The following is a 21,286-nucleotide window of genomic DNA, read 5'->3' as shown; positions in this document are numbered from 1 at the left end:
AGGCACTCAGTCTCTGCAGCCACAACCACCTTCATGCTAAACAACCTGAAAGCTTGCACCAAGTGCTCCTTCATTTCAGTTAGTGACCAGAGGCATTCATCATAAAGTACAGATACCAATACCAGGTAGATCAGCTTAGAGCATAACACACAGGCTTGCTCTGAATTTGGAATATGGAAATACTGTGAAATATTCACAGGGGAAAAAAATTACCAGTTACTTCCAAGAACAGGTCATGCATCTTTATTTAAGTTTTACCTTTTTGGTAAGCAGGAGGGTTTTCTTTCAATCAGTCCATTTACATACTTCAACAGCCAAGTACAGATTGCAGTGAAATTGATGGAGATCTTGCAACATTAGAAAACTTTTCTCAATATACATCCATTTAAGCAACAGCTTGTAGGTTAGAAGGAGTGCTAGTGTCAAATCTGCACACCTCACTCCAGGTGTACAAAGCAGCATTGCAGCAGCACATGAAATGCCCACACTGGGCAAAGTAGTACAGTATGTTTTACATAGTGCAATCACTTTTAGAGGAAAAACTCTAGGAAGGCCACGATCCTTTTTTTTTTTTTTTTTTTTTTTAAATCCTGTCAAGTTTAAAAATGAGAGGGGGTAGAAATCAGACCTCTGGCTGAATCAACTCTTGTGCAGGTAGGTTTTGTGTATAGGCACATCCTTCAGAAAGGATCCCTGAATCTATCCTGTAATCACAAAAAAACATATTGCTTTGTGATTCAGAGAGAAACCTATTATACCATCGCCAACCTTCCTAACAATCTCAGGCAGAGTTGTTAATTCAGCGGTTTTTAGGTTTCCTAGAACATGCTCTTTGATATAGTTTAAATCCCCAGTAGAGAAATACAAGTTGCTATTGACCACTATTAGAGTTACTCTATTCATAGTCATTTGACCATATCAGGCATTGCCTCTGTATACTCCAGTCCACAGTGAAAAATCAAATTACCAGAGACTTGGAGAGTCTCGCTTTTCTGTAACTGTAATGCTGACCAATACCAAAAAACAAAAAACAAGTCAGACAGAAACTGCTACAGCAAAGCATCACTGGTAATATTGATCTAATACAAAATTGAGCGCTCATGACACTACATGTCATGATGACCAAGATTTTAAAGATACCATAAAGTGATTTTTCCCAGTAAGATTTTAAAATTTACAACTGTGCTTAACAGTTCAAACTGCATGTAAACAAAAAACAGCTCCCTGCAACAAGGTGTAAATCAAAATATTATAGCACCAGCTCTCAGCACCAAGGAGTTGCTCACTGACCACTTCTAGTACATGATGCATTATATCTGGTATATGATGCTGAGCTTTCTGCTACAGAAGCGCCACAGTGGGACACATTTTCCCATTTTTGCTGAAATTTTCTTACCAGGTGTGCACAAATTACATTCGTCCCTTCCATGGATAAAATCAGACAACTAAATAGTTACAGTACTAGAAACATTGAAAGGGAAATGGCGTCTGAGGGAAAAGTAGGTACTGTATACCTAATTCTGAACAGGCATGGAGGAAAGGTAACACTATCTGAATAATTCTGCCTAACAGATCAAATCTGAGAGGAACTAGAGACATAAGAAAAACAAACCTTTTTCTGCTGAAAGCCATGGACATAATATTGTCAACACTAAAGATTTTATTTCACCATCAGCAAAACATTCACCTCCAAAAAAGCTGTACACATATGGGTCAGATTACGGTACAGTGGTAACTTTACACTACTAAAAGTCTGTTGTTATAGCGGTCAGGTCTTGTCTTTTGCCTGAGGAAGGGCAAAGGGGACAGGAAGCCTGGCCATTTCATCATATAGAAATTTTACTCCAAGTTAATGCAGATATATTCTTTCTTCTTAAGTGCAAATTAAAAAGTATTTGCTAGAAACCAGCATGAGTTGGGCTGCTGTGAAATGACAGATCATTCAGTTTGTTACAAACACTGACAAGTCTAATCATTACAGGCTTCCAAAGCAAGAACAGGGTGACAAACATGAAGAGGAGGAAAAAAAAGAAAGATTACTACTATTAAAAAAAAGTATCATTGCAAACTCTGAACACTCTTCAAAAACATATCTAGAAAAGACTGTTTTTAATTTTTTTTTTTTTCCTGAAGCTGAGGAGTGTCCATGCAAAACAATTTTGAGAAGAGCAGTGTTCTACCTGGGCTCCAACCAGACCCAAACCACTTGTCCCACACAGCTCAGTAAAGTGCTCTCTTGTGCATCCTTTGAGGAAAAAACATTCTCATTTAAAGACTGGGAGGCTGAGAGTGCTAGCTGGGGAGGCATAGTCTCGGTTAATCCATTTTGAGGTCAGAGAAAGAGGAAGGAGAGAAGTTAACAGTACTCTGCCTTTCATAACCCAAGGGCAGACAGGCTGCAAGGGAGGAGCAGACAGGACAAGGAGAGGCGGATCCTTCCACTGACACCTGGCCTCTGCAAAGCCCCAGGAATTTTTTTTTTTAAAAACACAGACATCAGCAGAGGCAGCTTTCACTTTTTACATGTAACACAGACTAATTCTGTTGTAGAGTCAGAAAGATTGAGTATTTAGACAGCAAGTAATAGATATCCCCAAACAACAAAGTGAAAAATCAAATATGCCTTTCACTTCCAGCGCTGGTGGTTTTTCAACAATTTCTTTGAGGGACAAAGGGGATCTGAGTAACATTCTTTTGCCTATTTAAAAGAAAAAAAAAGAATGCATCTTGCCCTGAACACTTCTTTACGTTGCACACTTGCAAGCATTCTAGGGCAGATCATTAGAGGTATTTACTGATATAACAATAACTAACCAGTAGCTTAAAAGAGTAAAAATAACATTAATGGGGAATAGAATTTAAGGCATTTTTTATTTTGGCCAGGAATGATGCATGCTACGGAGTAATCTTCATTTTCCCACTTGGTTTTCAGACCACTGCACTTTTTTTTTGTTTGTTTTACATGGCACTTTATAGTTTGTGTTTACAATTTAGTCAAGATTTTCAAGTGTTTTCTTCAACATAAAGGCCTTCTCTCGTAGCTCAGGTCTGCTGTCTGATGCCATTGTAGATAACGAACAAATGAGGTGGTCTCTGCTTTCTGGTGTCAGGCTTTCCCACTGTTTAGCTTCTGTGTAGATAAAGAGACACAGATACTGGACTTGAATACCAGAATGCCAAAAAAACCCAACACACTTTCTCCATCCCTGGACATGCTGAAGAGATACTGCTTCACATTTCACTCTCAATCCATATTGCTCCTCCAGGAGAAGGTTACTGAAGAGGCAACCTCAGCTGGCCACCTGGTACATGCCATCTCCTGCACAGGGAGCTGTGCCCATTTAGACCAGGCTGAACTTGATTCTCTAGGCCTGGAACATGTGAAAGCATGTTTCTGACTTCACGATTGCTTTATGTTATGCAAGAGGAATGAAAATCATTTCTGCCAGAGTAAAGGAAACATGCAGGGCATAAGAGGTATCCAAAGAAAACATCTGCTAGAGAGCAATTGCAGACTTACGACATGAAGACCTAAAAAGATTCTCTCAGGTAAATTCTACAACAGCTGAAACTCTAAACTGACAATGAAGAGCTAGGTTTGGCACAGGAAGGGTAAAAATCTCTCTTCTGCACAAACAAAAGCTCTCCTCTCTGTGGAGTCTGAACATAATGCAAAATCTGACTTTAGAAATGTGAAAGGTTGGAAACAGCCTGTCCGACTCAGTCCTGTGTGCTCTTTCTGGAACCCTCCTTGCTGGAGGTTTTCCTCACCCAAGGAATTATGAATGATACTTCAGACCTTGACTTTATCCACAGTTGCTTCAAGCCCTCTCCAAGTTATCCCAGTCCCCAACCACAAAACTCCACATCCCCACCAATCTTCCATAGCTACATGCACACTGCTAAATCACCCAGTTTTGCAAATAGGCAGTAATGCCACCTCTCCGTGTTTCCAGGCCATATAGCCATGCATTGCCTTTCCCAAACACTGATTTTCCAATGTGGAAAGATGTGAAGATCCTCACCATTCAGTTTGGTGAACAGCAGTTGTATCACAGACAAAGCTTCTGTTCTTATGGACATGTAGCTCTTGTTTTCTAAGACAAAAAAAACAAAAAAAACACCACACATTCAGAAGCAAAAGCACACTAACTGCACAAAGAGCAGTACCACTGGGTCTCAAAAGAGTTTTTGTTTCCATAGCTCACAGAGCTATTTTGTGCTGCAGGGCTCCCAATTACTCATATCTATGAATGGCAGAGAGCGAGCAAATAGAGGCTAACAGGAACATTAAACCTTGTGCATGGCCTCTGCATACCTGCAGCACTACTGTTCCTCATGTTGAAAGGGAAAAAAGTTGGCATAACTGTAGCTTGATCACAAACTTCTGTGTATACTGGACTTTGCTTTTGATAAATTGTAATGGCTACAAACCATCCAGATTTCAATAAGCAGTATTAAGTGAGGGTATATAAACCCTATACAATCAAGCACCAGGCTAAAGCCTTTGAAAGTTTTGGTTTCCAGACCTACAGTCTTGTAAAAGCCTCACTCCATTGCAGGCTTAATAGTTAAAAGAAACTCAGCTGTCCTATCTTCCCATGAAAGGCCTCTGGATCTGTAGCAAGCTGTAACACAGGTGCTCTCATGGCATACCAGAAACAAGAGCTGTATGTGGGTGCGTGAAGACTTTGGGCACAGGATAAAGCAGGAAAACTGCCTCAGTACCAAGCAGCCCCCAGGACTGTCAACACTATGTAGGGGGCACTTTCATACCCATAAGTGCTTCCTCAGGGAGAACACAAACTGCCTCAAAGCCTTGGAGCTCCATGCTTTGGCTGCCTGAGGAAATTTGGAGTATTTTCAAAGCAACGTACCCAAGAAGTTTGAACTTGGGGAGCAGAAAAATACTGTTTCATTACATCACTAATAGTTTGATTAGATGGGGTGGGTTCATTTTCTACAAGAAAAAAAAAAATCACTGAGTTTCAGATTTACATTCCTGAAAGGTACCTGTGCAGAAGTCTGTTTTTCTTCTCTTCCTCCCTCTCCGAAGCCCCCTCTCACCAAAGAAATTTAACTTTTCTGGGCATGGCACCCAGCACACTACTATCTTGAACAGCTACTGCAAAATCAGAATAATCACTGTGCAATGCAAAGAAGGGTGAAGTATTCTCTCTGACAGACTATGTTTATCCTTCACTCTATCTGCCAGCCAGCCTTCAGAGGAAGAATGTACTAACAAGCAATTAACTGTCAACCACAAATTGAGAAAAGTCCATTTACCTAAAGAATAGGTGATAGACGAGCAGGTTTCCAACAGTATTCCTGTCAAAGCCACAGGGTCTGAGTGCTCCTCATCAAACAGCATTAACCTGCCAAATGCAAAAACAGTCAGACGCCCTGTGTCACTGTGAACAGAAGCCTTTCTACACATCTGCTCAGCTTCCTCTGAGAAAACAGTAACTATCATTGCCACATCACTGCATGTCTGCCACAGTTTCACAAAACAGCATGAAGTGTCAAAGAAAAGAAACAATATGAAGTCAGAGTGCAGTTAGAAGAATTACCCTTGAAAGTAGGCATTCATGGCCTGTAACACTCCAAGCTGCACTTTCCATGTACTAAGTTTCAGATGCTCACACATTAACTTGCAAAATTCTTGTCGATAGCAACCTACAGAGAAGTAAGGATGTCATTACGTTACAAAGAGGAAAAGTAGAAAGAAACATTTCCTGCTCTATCTCCCAAGTGCTCCCTGCACTGTACTCCAAGTGCCATCAAGCACATCCTCTAACAAGTGACCCTAAAAGCCTGCACCCATCTAGGCAGGACAACACGCTCATTAACAAATATTGGAAGATGAATGGCTACACAGTACGCTTTGAAAGCGGCCCGATTTTTCAGATCAAGGCAGTTCCTTCACCTTGTACCAGCTCTGATGCAAAGTGAATGTAATCAGCAGAACTATGCATCTTCTGATAAGCTGCCACATCAGGCACCTGCACTAGAAGATGATGTCCTAAAAGTTTCATCATGTTTCTACAAACTCAGACTAGTTCCACGAAGTGAACAGTAAGGAGTTTACCCAAGGATGGGCTACTTTGTGGGAAAGTTTTTGGAGCAGCTTTTTCACTGAAGACCTGAGAGGATCTCGCAAGCTGCAGGCAGTGAAGTCCTGCAGCTCCTCCCCGCCCTTCCACATGATCTCGAGGCTTCTCTCTACCCTTTTATTCTTTGGGGGAGACAGTACGAGTCAAGAGAGTTCACTCTGCTGACTTACGCTGCGTCTCTGGGCTCCTTGGCCAGGCTTTACCCAGACTCTCGAAGGCACAGATGAGGGACTCCATCTGCATTTCCTTCTCCCTCATGTCCTCATCTTCTTCATCGTGCTTTGGTGAACCCATGCCCATGCTCTCAACAGAGTTCTGTGGAGGCCGTGGGGGAAAGTATGTTTGACAGAGGCACAAGGGCAGGCTAGCTAAACAGTTCAGCTTAGTCTTCCCTTGCAATTTGTGCACACTAGTCTTGTACCTCAGCGTCCTCAATCAGACGCAGCATGGGACTCCTTGGCCAATAGCAGCTCTGACACTACTGGCAACCTACAGAAGCGCACACCAGACTCTGTAGCCTTGCATTCAAACTGCTCCCTGTGTTGTTAGAGTCTGATTTGCAGAGCACTGCAGACTCTCAGTGGAGGCAGACTAACTACACAGCTTCCTAGAAGTCTCCCGCTGCCTCTAAAGCAGACAGGAATCAAATCTTAATGCAGCACTGGGGTGGTGCTGGACACCACAAAAGGACTCTGCTTAGAGAGCAGTCGGGCTAATTCAGAATTCAGGTAGCAGTTACAACCCTCCCAGGGCTCACCAACAATCTGGTATTCAACCCCACATAGGAGCTAGCTGAGTGTGGGATATTTCTCCCATCTGCTGCCCCTTCTGGGCAGAAGTGTGGAAAACTGAAGGTGTGCATCTAACAGCATCAGCTGGTTTGTCACTGTTTGGGTGTTCTGTTTTGAAAGAGGGAAAACCCAAGAAGTTGAACTGTCACCTTCTTTATCATGGGAAAGATGATATCTGCCAGCTCCTGGAATCGGTCTTCTTTTGTTGCCTGTAGCACCCCAGCTGCACAGCGCAGTGCCACCATCTTATACTTCAGGTTCTCTTTCCGACACTCTTTCAGGACAGCCTGAACAACCTCACTGACACTGGGCTGGCCAGGCACAGACATTTGCAGCTCTGCACTGAAACACAAGGAGCACAGAGATTTTCAGACCCCATTAACCCTTCCCAAACACAGCTTTTCCCACAGATAGCAAGCAATTCCCATGCTCAGGCATAGGGCAGCCTACCAACAGCTGTAAGTAAACTTACACTGTGGTGCTCTTCTTTTACTATGTCTGTTCTCCCCCACTGTTCTTCCCCATTCTTCCTCATATGCTTTCAATGCACTCTCCCACCTCACCCATCTTCCACCTCTTGCTATCTTTCTTCTTAGCAATTCTGGCCTTTCATCATCTTCCTTGCCCTAATTCTACCATTCAGCCCCATAAGTCCCTCCATAGCATTCTTTGCTGCTCCCAGCCCTCCCCAGTGACCCTCATAGACAAGATGAGCAGAGAGGGACTGCTCAATTCCTGGAGATCAAAGCAGTGTTCACAACTTTACAGTACTTCTTGCCTCCTTGCTGGAAGCAACAGAGTCTCCCTAGCACCAGCAAGTCAACAGCCCTGTGCAAAAACCCTCCTTTTTGGGATCTCAAGAGCCTGAAGGTACCACCTTTCTCAAGGCACTTACCTGCATGCAGAGACGACACTGGCAATGGCCTTTAGCAGCTCCTCCTGCAATCAGTAAAACAGTAAATTAGTAAAACACTGAGAAATGTTCCCTAGCCAAATGGCACAGCACTACTCCACAGTGGTATCCTCTGCACTCTACTGCTCGAGGTTGTGGGGAAATACGCCCCTGACACCAGTCAAGAGAAACAATGTTTTCCTCCTGCCACTTTGGACAGGTTGCTGTTCTTTCTCTTTTTTTCCTAAACCAGAGGTCTCGACTTTTCATCTACACTGACTGGGAGTGGAAAGGGGCCTTGCAGTGCCTCTGAGTACAAGTTAGCCCCCTACAAGGCTAGAACATGGGTACAGAGGAACTAGCCTAAATGAGAATCCAACTCTCAAAGCAATCTGAAGTGCACTCTATGCTTATGTTTCCTGGCATTTTTATTTCCATTAAATACAGGGCAAAAGCCAGGCTGCCTAAGCTAGAGTTCCCATCCGCTTTCCTCTGCAGCCCAGAACGCTGCATCTCCTGTGTCAGGGACTGATTGCTGGTGCTCATATCAATCCTTTAGGGGCCAGCTCTTTTTTTTACCTTTCCAGTCCATGTTCTCCCTGGCAGGCCTTGCAGCAATGCAGACAGCACTATTCCTAGGTGCGGTGGTACCAGAGAACCTGTCTGTTTGGCAATTGATGCCATGGCAGCTGCTCCCTGCGCTTTCATCTTCCAAGACTGGGACTGCAACGCCTTCTGGGTAATGACTATCAACTCCTGCATGTACAATCTGATACCACCCTGAGTACCTGCATGGCAAACAGAGGAAAATTGCAATCTTGCCACAAAAGGAACAAAAACCTGATCGTATTAAAAAGAGAGAAAAAAAAGCACCTATAGCAGTTATGGATTTCTTTCTGGCCAGAAAACATATCAGCAGGCCCTTCTTCAGGCAAAGGGGCAAAGAATTCCTCCAAGGCTGACTGAAGATGGGGTCTGTTTTCTAGGTGCTTCAAAAGTACCTGAAGAAAATCTCTAACATACCCCCCATATTACAGAAACTAGCCATGGTTTTATTCTGTTTCTGAGGAAATAAAATCTTTCTGTAAGAACAGATCACTGGAAAACCTCTTCTGGAAGCTCCTTTTCCACCCCCAGGGAAGCATCCTGGTGTCTGGGGACCAGATCCAAAATCAGGTCAGAGAAGGAGCTAGCAAAGCCATTTCACTATGCATCCACATTTTCCTCTTCAGACAGAAAACATGGCAAATTAGCCTTTCTATAGGGTAGATTCACCTTGAAATTACAACCACAGACACCACTGGAGGACCAGATGAGATCACCAACCCTAGGGAGATGTCAACGTCCACTATAACTTCAGAGCGTGCAGCACCCTTTTAAGGCTGGCACCAACATTTCCAGACGTATCTGGCTACTTGCAGCACGATATGGGCTGTATTACAGCAACATTAAGCGCCTCTCAATGTTAAAATACTTATCCTCATTGTGCTTGTGTATCCTCAGCTATCAGCAGCTCTTTAACTATTTTAAATAACCACCAAGAGGCCAAGTAACTTGCCCAAACTCACATAGGAAGTCTTTAGCAAGGAAGAAAATGTAAACAGGTTTCTGAAATCTCTTGCCGTGAAAACTCGATTTCCAAAGTGGATTTCCAAGAAGCATGGTATTTCATACCCCATGTTCCACAGAAAGTTTTTGCCTCTAATGGCAACTTACCAGGCACATTTTCCTGCCAAACTTCAGTCCACAAAGTAGAATCCTCTTTCTCTCCTTTCTCTTCATCGGAGACCTCGTGCATGCCAAGAAAAGCCAACGGCAAGATGTGTTTGGCATGATTCTTCACCACATCTGGGCTGTAGCGTCCCATAGCATGTACAGTTAAAGCACAGCCTGTTCTGTAAACTGGCTCTGAAGAAGCAAAACAATCATATTGTGTGGTGACTGGGAGGTAGGATTTTCATTTCACAGCTTGGTCAGCCTCTTGGGAAGCAGAGGAAAAGCACAGCATTGCACAGTGATACATGGGAGTTCTTCAGCTAGCAAAACTAAACATCATAATACAGAAACGTTTCCTTACCAGTTTCTGCCATGACCATTAACTCTTTTCTGCACCATATGCTGTAACTGAACATTCAAAAAGCCACATACCTTCCTTCTCCATGTACCAACTGCTGAGTTTCTGCAGCAGCTTCTCAGTGCTACTGTCCCGGGAAGTCTGTAAAAGGGAAGAGACTCGAATCACTCAAATGTATGTTAAAAAATAAAAAATAATAACAACAATTAAAGCCATCTTGAACTCCAACTCACCCGGACAAGATGCCCCATAGCAAAGGCAAAAGACTTCTGTACCACAGTGTTACGATCCGTCAAGCCACTGAGCAAAGCACTCATAAGTTTGCCTGTTGGAAGAGGGAATTTTTTTTCAGACTTCACTTTGTCTGAAACATCACATTTTTATTGCTGTGACAAGAATTATAACAGCCTGCATTTTAACAGATTTATGCATTTATGCATGCTCTCTTTTATCATGTTTGATGGGTCTGTCTGGTCCTTATGCCTAGTAAGTGCACATCATAACACAGCTCATAGTGGCAGCAAGCCTCGGTTTGCACACCTCAACCACTAATGTTCCCCAGATGTGGGCACCTCTAGCTGATCAGTGTGTTCAGTTTTATTTCTATTTTGCAACAGAAAAGAGATCTCCTCTATAAAGAGAGGACTAAGATTCTAGTGATTGTCAACAAAATCCAAATTCAGAAAAAAGGTGAAAGAGCAAGGGCCTCCCTGTCTGAGATAGAATAGCTCCATTAACGTTGAGAGAAAGCAAATTTCTTAAACCTTTTTTTTTATGATTCAGCCATTGGAATGAGACAGGCAATGGCTATCCTGGCAGGTGCTTTTAACAAAGGCTGACACACTGAGAAAACCACAAAAAAGGTGCTTTATACTGGGTCAGGAATGCAACCCTGCTTATGCTGGGTAGCACAAGTTGAGGAACATGTGCTCATTACAGCACTGCACTTTTCCCTCTGCTCCTTCAAATTTGATGGAGGCATTTAACATCCCAAGTGTCTACCCCCAAAACATGCACAAGGGAGCTTCAAATAGCTCTTTGAGGCAAATACACACACAAAGATCATTACTGTGGGAATGGGGGAAGAAATGCCAATAGGGAAGAAATGCTACCTATAAAAAAGCAACAAAACCAACTTTAAAACCTTACACTAAAAACAAGTCTTACCTGAATAAGGTGTTAAGTCCTGGGGACATTGTGTAGTTAATGACACAATTACACTGGCACAGCCTCCCTGGAAGATTACAAGGGGAAACAAATATAAGAAAAAACAACATTAGCCCCTGATATTACTAATACTTGCCATGGTGGTGGATGCACTTGTATGACACTCTCTAGACCCACCCAAACTCTGCCCAGATATATGACAAATGAATTTAAAGAATTACATTAGAAGTAAAAAGCTACCAGGGCCACACTCAGGATGGATGGTCCTGGGAGATTCAGAGGTATTGAGGAAAACACTCTGCATTCTGCTTCCTCAGAATCCAACCGGCATGCAGCCAAGAGAAGGTCCATGTGGCACAATGTAAAGAACAACAAGTAACATAGATGGACTGAAACTCAGACCTAAAACAACTATAGTCTGAATGAGCTAAGCTCTCACTTCAAAAGAGAAAGTGAAAAGAACCATATTTAACTTGGTACTTCATTGTTTTTTTTTCCATTTCCAAGCAATCCATTAAAATCATAGGCATACCTTTGTGCCAAGGCCTACTCCACTTTTGATCAGTTCGCAGAGCCGAGGAACCAGCTCACCCAGGATGGACACATCCAAGTACTGCAAGCTCTAGAGAAAGCCAAAGGACAGAAAAAAATGGTAAAACTGAAACACATAAGCTGATCTCCTTCCAGCTGTGGGCTACCTCAGTTTCTGCATGCTGATGTTTTGCTGCGTTGTGAGAGTTTGTGTGGTGTGAGAAGGTGACCATAAGGTAGCTTACACCACATGCTGATTCCCTTGTCCCACTTCTATGCTGAGATGACCCTGCTGAAATTAGTAGTTGCCCTGTTGGAACAGATATATGCCTGCATTTGACCCTTCTAGATAAGTGAAAGTAACACACTAGCAAGAACTCCTTTTTGGGGAGGGAAAGCAAAGATGTAGAGGTGTGAATATTTCAGGACAAAACCCAACATTCTCTCATGTGTCTGCATGCAGTAACCCTAATGTACCCAAAGCAGACAACAAAGTGAAACTACTCAGACTGTTTTTCAACAGATCAAGGCAAACAAGTGGAAAAAATGAAGTAAATGTACAGCAGAGATGTTATTGGTATGGTTTCTAATCTCCTGTGCCTAAGATGCTAGCGGGCAAAACAGAAAGCCTCAGGCTACCAGCCCTCTGCGTAGCACTGCTTACAGAGGGGAGATCCATCCTCTACCAAAGCCAAAGATCACATATCAGCTGAAGGTAACCCCCTCTCAGCTAACCCTCAGAAGTGAGTTCTCCTGCCACATCCCCCTCCTGCACTGCTAAGGTAAAGGGACAAGGGAATAATTGACTATAACCCATCAAAGGTTGTAATCTACTCCTGTCTCCCAGCCAGCCCCCAGACATACAGGAATAGAGGGAAGGGTGCTCGCGAACTGGGACATCTTCATGCTGCTCTAAGGAACTGTGGGATCTCTTCCCTTCCATGGGAAATGTCAAGCAGTGATGGTCAGGGCACCACAACTGTCCCCCATGGCTGGGAGCAGGAGAGGCATAGCCAGCATGAGGGACAGTAGCAGCTGCTCTGGCCTACAGCAGGTTGGTGAGGACATTTTTACACAGAGCCTTTCATCCCACTGTGCTTTACAGACCATTTATAGAGTGCACTCCATCTGACACCAAAATGCAGCTCCCTCTGGCGCAGGGAGTCCTAGCAGCTCCAAATGCTGTTAAATACGGAAGGGCTTGCTGCTGTTACTTTTCTGTAAGTCCGGGAAACAAAGAACAGGCCTGGTGGCTGTGCTTCACCAGAAACTGTTCAGGTGCTTACACACCATGCCTGCTCCCATGTCCCTGGCTGCAAAAAAGGGGATTATTCTCTTTGGGAAGGGACAGGTTCTTACACATGGCAGTGAGCAATGCCCTGCAGCACAGTCTGGGCATCAGCAGCTCCTCCACTGGCATCAAACTACAGTGCCATGTACTAGCTGCTGACAGTGACATCAGGGTTTTCTCAAAATGTTTCCACCATGTAAAACACTGGCAAGGCCCAGGTGGTGATGTCCAAGGCACCAGGAACCAAGGACTGGACAGCATGTGTTCTAAGAACAATGACTACTGTTATTTTTTTGTGGGGTAACAAGGCCAAAGATGAGGAGAAACAGCAGCTAGCATCACCCAGAATCAGCTGGGTTATCCACCAAAGAGCACTTGAAAGATGCCCTCTTCTTCAAGCAAGGAAGGTTCTCAGGTGGAGAAACAGCTCCTCTGACTCCAAACGGAGCCACAATCATTTACAAGATATGTCAGGGACAAGCTGTGGGGACAGGGTGAGAGAACTCAGTATCTGAAAGAAGGTGGACAGACATCCACATGGAGATGTGACAATAAAACAGAGCCTGAAGAGGAATTTGGTTAAGGCCTTACTTTGATTCCTGTTATCCTACAACAAAGCATAAACAGGAACCCTCCTGCATGAATTACTTACCATGTTAATTGTTTCCATCATGGGAGATGACTTTACAGCACTAAGTCTGGCACTATCCATGGCAGTCTAAATAAAAGAGGAAAAAGATAAAAAACAAAAGTAAAGTCAACCTGAAACCAGTGGAAATGCCAACATCAGCTACAACTCACTTTCTCACAAACTCAAAACAGAATCCATTTCAGACGTGTGAAGACAAGGAGTCATTACTCCTACAGACTATGAATGTTTCCCTTCTAGAAAGGGAGAGATGTTCTAGCTGGTGCACAGGAGCTGAACCACACACTCCTGCCATCTTGAAAATGAAAAAAAAAAAAAAATGAGAAAGATCTACCCTGTTATGTTGTCCACTTGCTTCTTACTGGGAAAGGGCAGAGGTTGCCCTCTTTTCCCCCCCAAACAATGAAATTGGCTCAATTTGCTTCCGAGTAGTGGGATTTCAGCCACTTTCCCAGGAGACTGCAACTGATTAATATGCTTCTCTGAGATGGGTTAAAGGATACAGTGCTGAGAACACCCTGCTCCAGCCCATACTGCTAATGTATACCTTCTAATTTACGTTATAAGAAGTCTTGCAGTTAAACCCCTTGGAAAAACAGAGCAAAGTTTGATAGTACAGGTACAGCACAGATAATTATTGCGGACCTACTCTTCACTTCTTCCACAGTTGTACATGGAACTGAAGTGACATTTAACAACAGTTCTTACTGAAATTGTTCTTTACTTTCTGAAATATGTGGATGTGTAGTATATAAAAAAAGAAAAAAGTCCTGACCCTCCCCATAAAACAATTCATCCCACCATATTCCAATAACCATACCTTACTTTTTACAGAATTGTAAGAAGTAAACTTTTTAGTGAGTTCTTTTTAGTGACACAATAGCTATTTCTTATCACATCTTTGAACACCTCTGAGCCAAGTTTGCTATTTTTCTGTATAGGCCTATAGAATGAACATATGAAGCTCTTTGCGTCTCTCCTCTTGATACTCTCCCATAATAACTGCACTTACTTTCTCCTGATCTGTTGCACAAAGACTCAAGTAATTGAGAACCTGAGGCTCCAGCACACTCAAGGACTCCAGCAGGGCTGGGATAAGTTTTGGTGCATGAGGTTTCAGCATAGGTCCAGCACTTTTACTGATCTTCACAAGAGTGTTAATGCTGGAAAGAGACCAAAGAGAAACTCACCATCAAAACCTATGGATTTAGCTGAAAAATCTTTCTATTCCAATTCAGTGCTAACAGAAAGACCAGTTTAGATGTTGATTACACCAGTACGGATCTACCTGCAAACAGAACTCACTGTCTATTTTTCTGCTTAAGCAAGATGAGACCCAGACCCCTGAGCCTGCAAGGACACTATTCTTGGCACAGAGATTGTTTGGTTTGGCCAGAGTACAACAAAGGGAGTGGCCAAAGAGACAGATGCAAGAAAAAATAACATTTCTTCATGTTTTAAAGAAGTTTCAGGCAAAGTCACCCCAGAAATAAGTCTCTGCCCAAGAAAAACAAGTTATAACAATCCACTCAAATCTCACTGTTCAGTTTCAGACCAGCTGCATCTCTCACGCTATATTTTGACAGTATTTCCAAACCTTCAAACGGTTCAAGAAATAGACACTATAATTTGTTGTGAGCTTTTTAAAATTCCTGGATAAGCATGTTGGTAAGAGAAAATTATTTTTGCAAAGACCAGCTGTATTCCAGGTCTGAATCTTGCAGTTTTTTGTCTAGCAAGTAAAGGAAGCTATAAACAAAGTTATAAAGTGACAAGCATATGAAGACCCTAAATGTCAAGGGACCTCAAACCGTTACATGACATAAAACTTACTTGAACTGTATGACCAAATGCAGCCACCTCTGGTATGTGAACTGTCATTATTCAGAACCAGTCATGAAATAAGACATGGCTCTTACAGCAGCTACCCTGGGATTTTCCACTTACAAAATGAAGGAGAGCCTCAAGCACAGAAACCTCCTTGAAGATCAGTTTACCAGTTGTATAAGGCCAAAAGAATTTCCTGCTGGGATTCAAATCTGGGCATTTGCAAAGAGGTCAGATACTACACAAGGTCAAAATTTAAGACTAGTTAACCTTTCTGCCTGTGCTTGTTTAAACAGGACATTCCTGAGGGATAGCTGCAGTTCTCAGCACTGCTGTTTGAAGTCAGTAAGAAGAGGAAAAGAACAGCAGGAAGGCTGTTTTGGGGAGGAACTTCTGTCTTAAAACACAAAACATATTCTGTGATTCAAACAAATAAACCAGGTCCCCTCAGGATAAAATGTGCCCTCACCGCCAGAGAATTTACACAATGCAAAACTAACCTGAGAGATCGGACTTCAGCGACTGTGCTTACTATTCCTTTGTCTAGGAGGCAAGGGAGCAATACAGCTATAGTCTTCTGACCTGCTGCTCCTTTAGATTGATCACACATTTTCACACAGACCTGGCAACAGATGAGAATCAGTGTTGCATGCATGTTCAAACCCCTCTCTCAGATAACATTAAAGCACCTTTTCTGTCAGACAAAAGTCACAGCCAAGCGCAGGCTCTGCTACACCATCATTCTCTTCTCTTCTCCAGGAAGCACTAAAACACTGAGCCAAGTTCCTAAAAGGAACTTCAGCTATGTTCAGCTTCCCAAGAAGACAAACTCAGAGAAAACAGATGAGACTGATTCACAACCTGATCAAGAGATAGACCACATGATCTTCCAGATAAGGGACAGCCTGTCTCAGCCACACAGATTCAACTGTTACACAAGGCAGAGATGCCTGCCTCAGATCAGAACAGATTCTGACATCACCTGCAATGTTTTGGAACTGGATCATCACTTCTGCAACTGACATTTCATGTAGCATGCATTGTCAAAGCTGTGATTTCAAACACAACTCTTCAGATGTTTTGTTTGGTATTCCTCTGAAAAAGTTATTTCAGTGGAAACAAACACATGAAGCAATGTGTGTATTACACCAAAAAAAAAGTCTTGTGGCAGGAACAGCATCAGAGAGGAAAGTCCAGACTGGATTACCAAGTTTCAGACCAGCAAAGCTCCACTGTGTTTGGTCAACTGCACACTGTTCTGGTTATATAAAGTCTCCTTCAATCTCATCCCCAAATGGAAAAACAAAGGACATCAAGGATCCATAAAGGGACATCAAGAATTCAGAATCTCCCTCTTGGGGTTGTACAGAACATAACATCAGAGTTGCCTCAAGCACTGTAACTCCAGCAATACCAACAAAAGCACAAAACTGTACGGGGCCAACCCTATTATGAATGCTTTCCAGTGGACTGTTCTGTTTGTCACTGCATCTCATACCGGAGATCTTAAAGAAATGTCACTCCTGCAGAGATGGAAGAGAATGATTATCTAATATCAAACATACACCTCTCCATGCACAATTTTTGAAATTAGATTTTTACCTTACTTAAAGTTTTTAGGGATAGTTCTGCTGCTTTTCGCACAGACTCCTAAAAAAGAAGTCAATAATCCATCGTTAATATTTTAAAATCTTCTGTGCAACAATTCTTATTTGTAGACAACTAAAATGCTAGTATTGACAAAACTACATTCATGGCTAATATATAATACCTTCTAAAGAAGTTTTGCCTTTGGTCCACCTAGTATCTGGTCTATTCAATGCCAAATACATTAAAAGTGCTGCCTGACACCACCAGGCTGTCTGTGCTTCCATTCACATTTGTCTCTGTGCTAGTGTTACTAGGTTGTCCTCCCTGCTTCCCCCCCTACCCCCCCAAAACCCCCCCCCCAAACCTTCTACTACAAAAGGAAGTATATAATCCTTTGTGTATACTTTACTGTCACAGTAAAATGCCTTTTGCTTAGTGGTGCTTTACTTGACTCATTTTCTAGGGTTACAGAGAAAGACTAAAAGCAAATAGCAAAATCTGTGCCAGCCCAGTAGCACGTGACAGCAACACCAATCACACACCAGACTCTGAATTTATCTGCATTGATGAATTAAGGCAACGTCTAGCAATATTTCTGGGCCCTGGAACACAATCACCTAGACTGCTAACTTCTTAGGGTGCTCTGGACACAATTCTAGCCTGCCCCAAGTAGACTGTCCCAAGTCATTTCTAGGTAAAATTCAGGAATTAGACTGTCCCACGGACCTTTCCCTATAGGCAGTTTGCAGGCAGCTGCTCTGTTTTGGAGGTTAATATAGTTCACTATCACAGCAGCAGGACTTTCTGTGCCAGCTGGCTTCAGTGCCCAGGAACATTTCTGGGCACAGTGAATTTACTAGTATGGAAGCAGCTGCGTTGTATACAGTGTGCTTTAGGAGACAGCTCAGCACTGCTTAAGCTTGAGCTGGAAAGTCTGATCCCAGGGAGAACATGACTCAAACCTGGAAGGACCTGAGGACTCTGACTTCATATCTGCAATGCTTCTAGCAGTCCAAAATAAATACTTCCGTCCTTAAGAGTTAAGCATATACTTAAGAATACTTTCATATCCAGGAAAAAGTGCCAAACGTGCAAGAACAAGCATGTCAAGAATGAAAACCAGCACCTAAAGGGCACGAAAATGCTAACTGCAAGTGGCCTGAGCTTGCAGTCTGCTTAATAACCAAAACTCCTATTGGCTTTGGCTTGGCTTCTCAGAGAATCTCTTTTCAGTGATTATTTTTTAATATCTTTTTAAATACTTCAGAGTCTGACCACTGTACTTTCTCTTGGCAATTCCTGTTGAATTATCACTTCTATTACCTTAATGTCATCTTGCACTCTAAATAGGATTTCCCAGATCTCTGGAAGTTTGTCTATAATGTCATCCAAAGGTCTTCCTCTTAGTAAATCATTCAGTGCTAGACAACTGCAAACAAGAAAATTTTATTTCCATTATGTGGTGTATTTATTTGATACGGGCTTATGCATAAATAGATATATCTTTTAATAGATATATTTTTAACATATAAGTAAATGGTTTTTAAAAAAAGCCTGAGAAATGTGTTGTACATGCCTTATTTCCACCAAACCATAAAACTACTGTTATATGAATGTCTCCTTCACCAGAGAAAAAAATCCTTCAGCCTGGCAGGTGAAATCTAACACAGATGAGAGCAGGTGAGAAAGAACATTGTAATGGAAATTCTAGCTAATGCAAATATTCCAGTTGTGATGTTGTTTCAGATTTATTTTCTATAAAGCACGGGATAAGAAAAATGCACAATGGTCTAAAGTCTGCAACTAAGATTAGAACAAAAATTTTTAATACAGTATAACTATAAACAAATATAAACAAAAAAAACCCAATTAACAACGCTATACTGAATGGCACCCTACCACCAAGTACATATATAGCCACATCACCAATTTTAACTGCAACATCAGTAAATCTTCAGGTTCAAGAATAGCCAAGAACTTTGTGACCAGAAAACTTCTCCCTCAGAGAGTGTTGTTTACTATTATGCTCAAGTTGCATGCAGTAAAAAATCTTTAGGTTCAGTGAAGTGATTCAGGATTGAATCACACCTTAACTGCAGACTGCAAGGACTGGGCTTTTTTCTGAAGAAAGGACATGTGTCACCCTACCCCCAACTTCCTCAGTTGAACATGTTTATGGTGAATAAAAGAGATGAGAGTTTGAAGAAAAATGTGTTACTTTTCCAAGCAATACCTGGATTCCCTGATCCTCCACAGATTGCTCGTTAGGTTACTGATCAAGTCTTCAAGAATTTCCTTCATATACTTATCAACCTATTATGAGAAAATAGAATAATCATAAAACATGCATGGACCACATATCCCAGTCCTGCACTCTGGAGGAAAAAAAAAAAAAGGTCACTTTGAATAATATAGCCTGCTTTCTGAGGTACCAGACACAGCAGATGAACTAACCCTTACCCAAGTTGACTGTGCACAAGCTTACTCTGACTCTGTTTTAGAAGTACCTTTCTCTCCACTGCTTCAAGGCTCAGGGTGAGAAAGACTACCGGGAAAGACCATGGTGCTTTCAGTTCTTTTTCAACAGAAGGGGTTAGAAGCAGTAGCAAACCATGTATCTCATAAGAAATGCAGTTGCTCTTTGATGAGGAATCAGAGTCAATGACTTCTTGCTAAGATTGGCCTTACTAGGAAAGATTTGCAAATCCAATTCTAGACCTTTCAGAGCCAGAGGAAGGGAAAGTTCTGAAAACCACTTCTTCCTGAAACTTGTATTGGAGCAGCTGTCCTTAAACTGATGGAACAGCTTCTTCCCACCTAAATCCTGAGGAGCCACGTTTAGATGCCCCTGCTCTGGAAATGGCATCTTCAGCCATAACGATTTCTAAGAAACTTCTCACAACCAATATCGCAAGTGCAGAAGACCCCACTTTCAGCTCAATCTTAGACTTGAACATCAGCTACACAGAAAGGCTCTGGAGTATCCTGCCACATACAAGAGGTGACACAAAACCTCTGCACATCCTCCACCTTGTCCTTGGATTCCAACATCTCTTGCTCTGTAGGACAACGCCTCATCCCTTTTTGCAAAGCCCTTCTTTGCACTAGATAAAGTAGTTACTCCCTTCCCATGACAATCTCTGAGATGTGGCTAGCAGCAAGCCCCCAATTTTGCATTCTAGCAAGGCTTGATGTTCACTCACCATTGACTTGTCAGTGACCAAGGCGTTCCAAATGCTGGTCATTGCCTGTCGAATACCAAGGTTGGGGTCAAACTGGTAACGGTAGAGCCGTGGAAGGAGCTGAGGCAAAAACGGAGCCAGTTGTTCTCCTGCCTTGGTAGCTATCACATTGAAACCAAAAGCTGCTCCCTGAAATGATGACAAAAGAACTTATATGGAAACAATCTGCTCACTCAGGTGTTGTTCCTGGGCACACCACAGTCAGTAGCAAAGCTGATTGACCCAGTTTAGATACCAACATAAAAGAGATTTAAAGGGTTCAAGTGATACCAGAATTAGCCTTTGTCAGTGCTACAGTGCCACAGTAAATCTCAAACATACTATCACAGAGGGAAGAATATACTGCTCCACTATTTCCTTCTCTTATTTCAAGATGTCTTGTTTGATCCCTTTTGCAAAAGTGGTGGTGGAGAATTAAAACTTAGGAAGATTTGAGTAGGTTTTTCCAAAAACAGTTTCTTTCTTTGAAAGTCTGATGAGAGCAGGCCATTCCTTCCCTACAACTCAGCTACATTCAGAAGAACCAGACACTTCAGGAATAATTTAGAAACTCAAAAATTAAAAGTGAAATGACTCCATCCTAACTGCACATTCTGGAAGTTCTGGGAATTATCATTTTGCAGTTGCTTTAAATCCAAATATTCATTCATATTCTTTTCCTTTTTCAACAGGGCCCCACTGTCAATTCTAACACAATGGGACAGACACTTGCCCATGGAACTCTATGGGAATTGGAAGGCTAACCGAAGGGGGAACTGCTCAGTAGCAGAAGCAGAGACCGCCTCTAGGGGCTTCATCCACATCGCCTGACTTGCAGTGTCAAAGCTGCCCCTCAAATCCCACTTCAGAGATTCTTGGACAGGACATACCTTCTGGGTCACAGTCTAGAAAATAAAGACTAAAAAAGATAAACTCTGCCTCTAATTCCAATGATGACCACTGCTGTGAGGATTGACAGGTTGCAGAAAGTGTAAGGAAGAGGGAGCAGCCTGCTCTAACTAGCCCTGCCTTGCATGGAGGGTTGGACCAGAGACCTCCGGATATCCCTTCCAAACTAAACAATTCTACAATTCATTCAAATGCTGAAGCTCACCCCACAGCTGCTGAGTGGATTTTCCT

At 42.5% G+C, this 21,286-nt stretch overlaps 1 protein-coding gene across 3 annotated transcripts in view; it reads right to left on the bottom strand.

Annotated features, from left to right (window-relative positions):
* Positions 1-227: 227 nt before the first annotated feature.
* Positions 228-21,286, bottom strand: part of ECPAS (Ecm29 proteasome adaptor and scaffold) — a 65,960-nt gene continuing 44,901 nt past the window's right edge. For all 3 annotated transcript variants that reach the window (XM_064502326.1, XM_064502325.1, XM_026103119.2), the window contains 20 exons: positions 20,129-20,296; positions 19,159-19,238; positions 18,249-18,354; positions 16,938-16,985; positions 15,836-15,957; positions 14,521-14,671; positions 13,512-13,577; positions 11,570-11,659; positions 11,038-11,104; positions 10,104-10,195; positions 9,945-10,011; positions 9,513-9,704; positions 8,376-8,584; positions 7,800-7,843; positions 7,054-7,246; positions 6,284-6,428; positions 5,571-5,676; positions 5,287-5,375; positions 4,026-4,097; positions 228-3,130 (listed from right to left, as the gene is read on the bottom strand). In XM_064502326.1, coding sequence (XP_064358396.1) covers positions 2,991-3,130; positions 4,026-4,097; positions 5,287-5,375; positions 5,571-5,676; positions 6,284-6,428; positions 7,054-7,246; positions 7,800-7,843; positions 8,376-8,584; positions 9,513-9,704; positions 9,945-10,011; positions 10,104-10,195; positions 11,038-11,104; positions 11,570-11,659; positions 13,512-13,577; positions 14,521-14,671; positions 15,836-15,957; positions 16,938-16,985; positions 18,249-18,354; positions 19,159-19,238; positions 20,129-20,296 — 2,247 coding nt within the window. In that variant the 3' untranslated portion in view covers positions 228-2,990. The remainder of the gene's footprint in view (positions 3,131-4,025; positions 4,098-5,286; positions 5,376-5,570; positions 5,677-6,283; positions 6,429-7,053; positions 7,247-7,799; positions 7,844-8,375; positions 8,585-9,512; positions 9,705-9,944; positions 10,012-10,103; positions 10,196-11,037; positions 11,105-11,569; positions 11,660-13,511; positions 13,578-14,520; positions 14,672-15,835; positions 15,958-16,937; positions 16,986-18,248; positions 18,355-19,158; positions 19,239-20,128; positions 20,297-21,286) is intronic.

The sequence above is a fragment of the Dromaius novaehollandiae genome, chromosome Z (genome assembly GCF_036370855.1).
Source record: "Dromaius novaehollandiae isolate bDroNov1 chromosome Z, bDroNov1.hap1, whole genome shotgun sequence".
NCBI classification, from domain to species: Eukaryota; Metazoa; Chordata; class Aves; order Casuariiformes; family Dromaiidae; genus Dromaius; species Dromaius novaehollandiae.
Note: the sequence above shows the minus strand (reverse complement) of the source record. Positions and strands in the feature narration are given on the sequence as shown.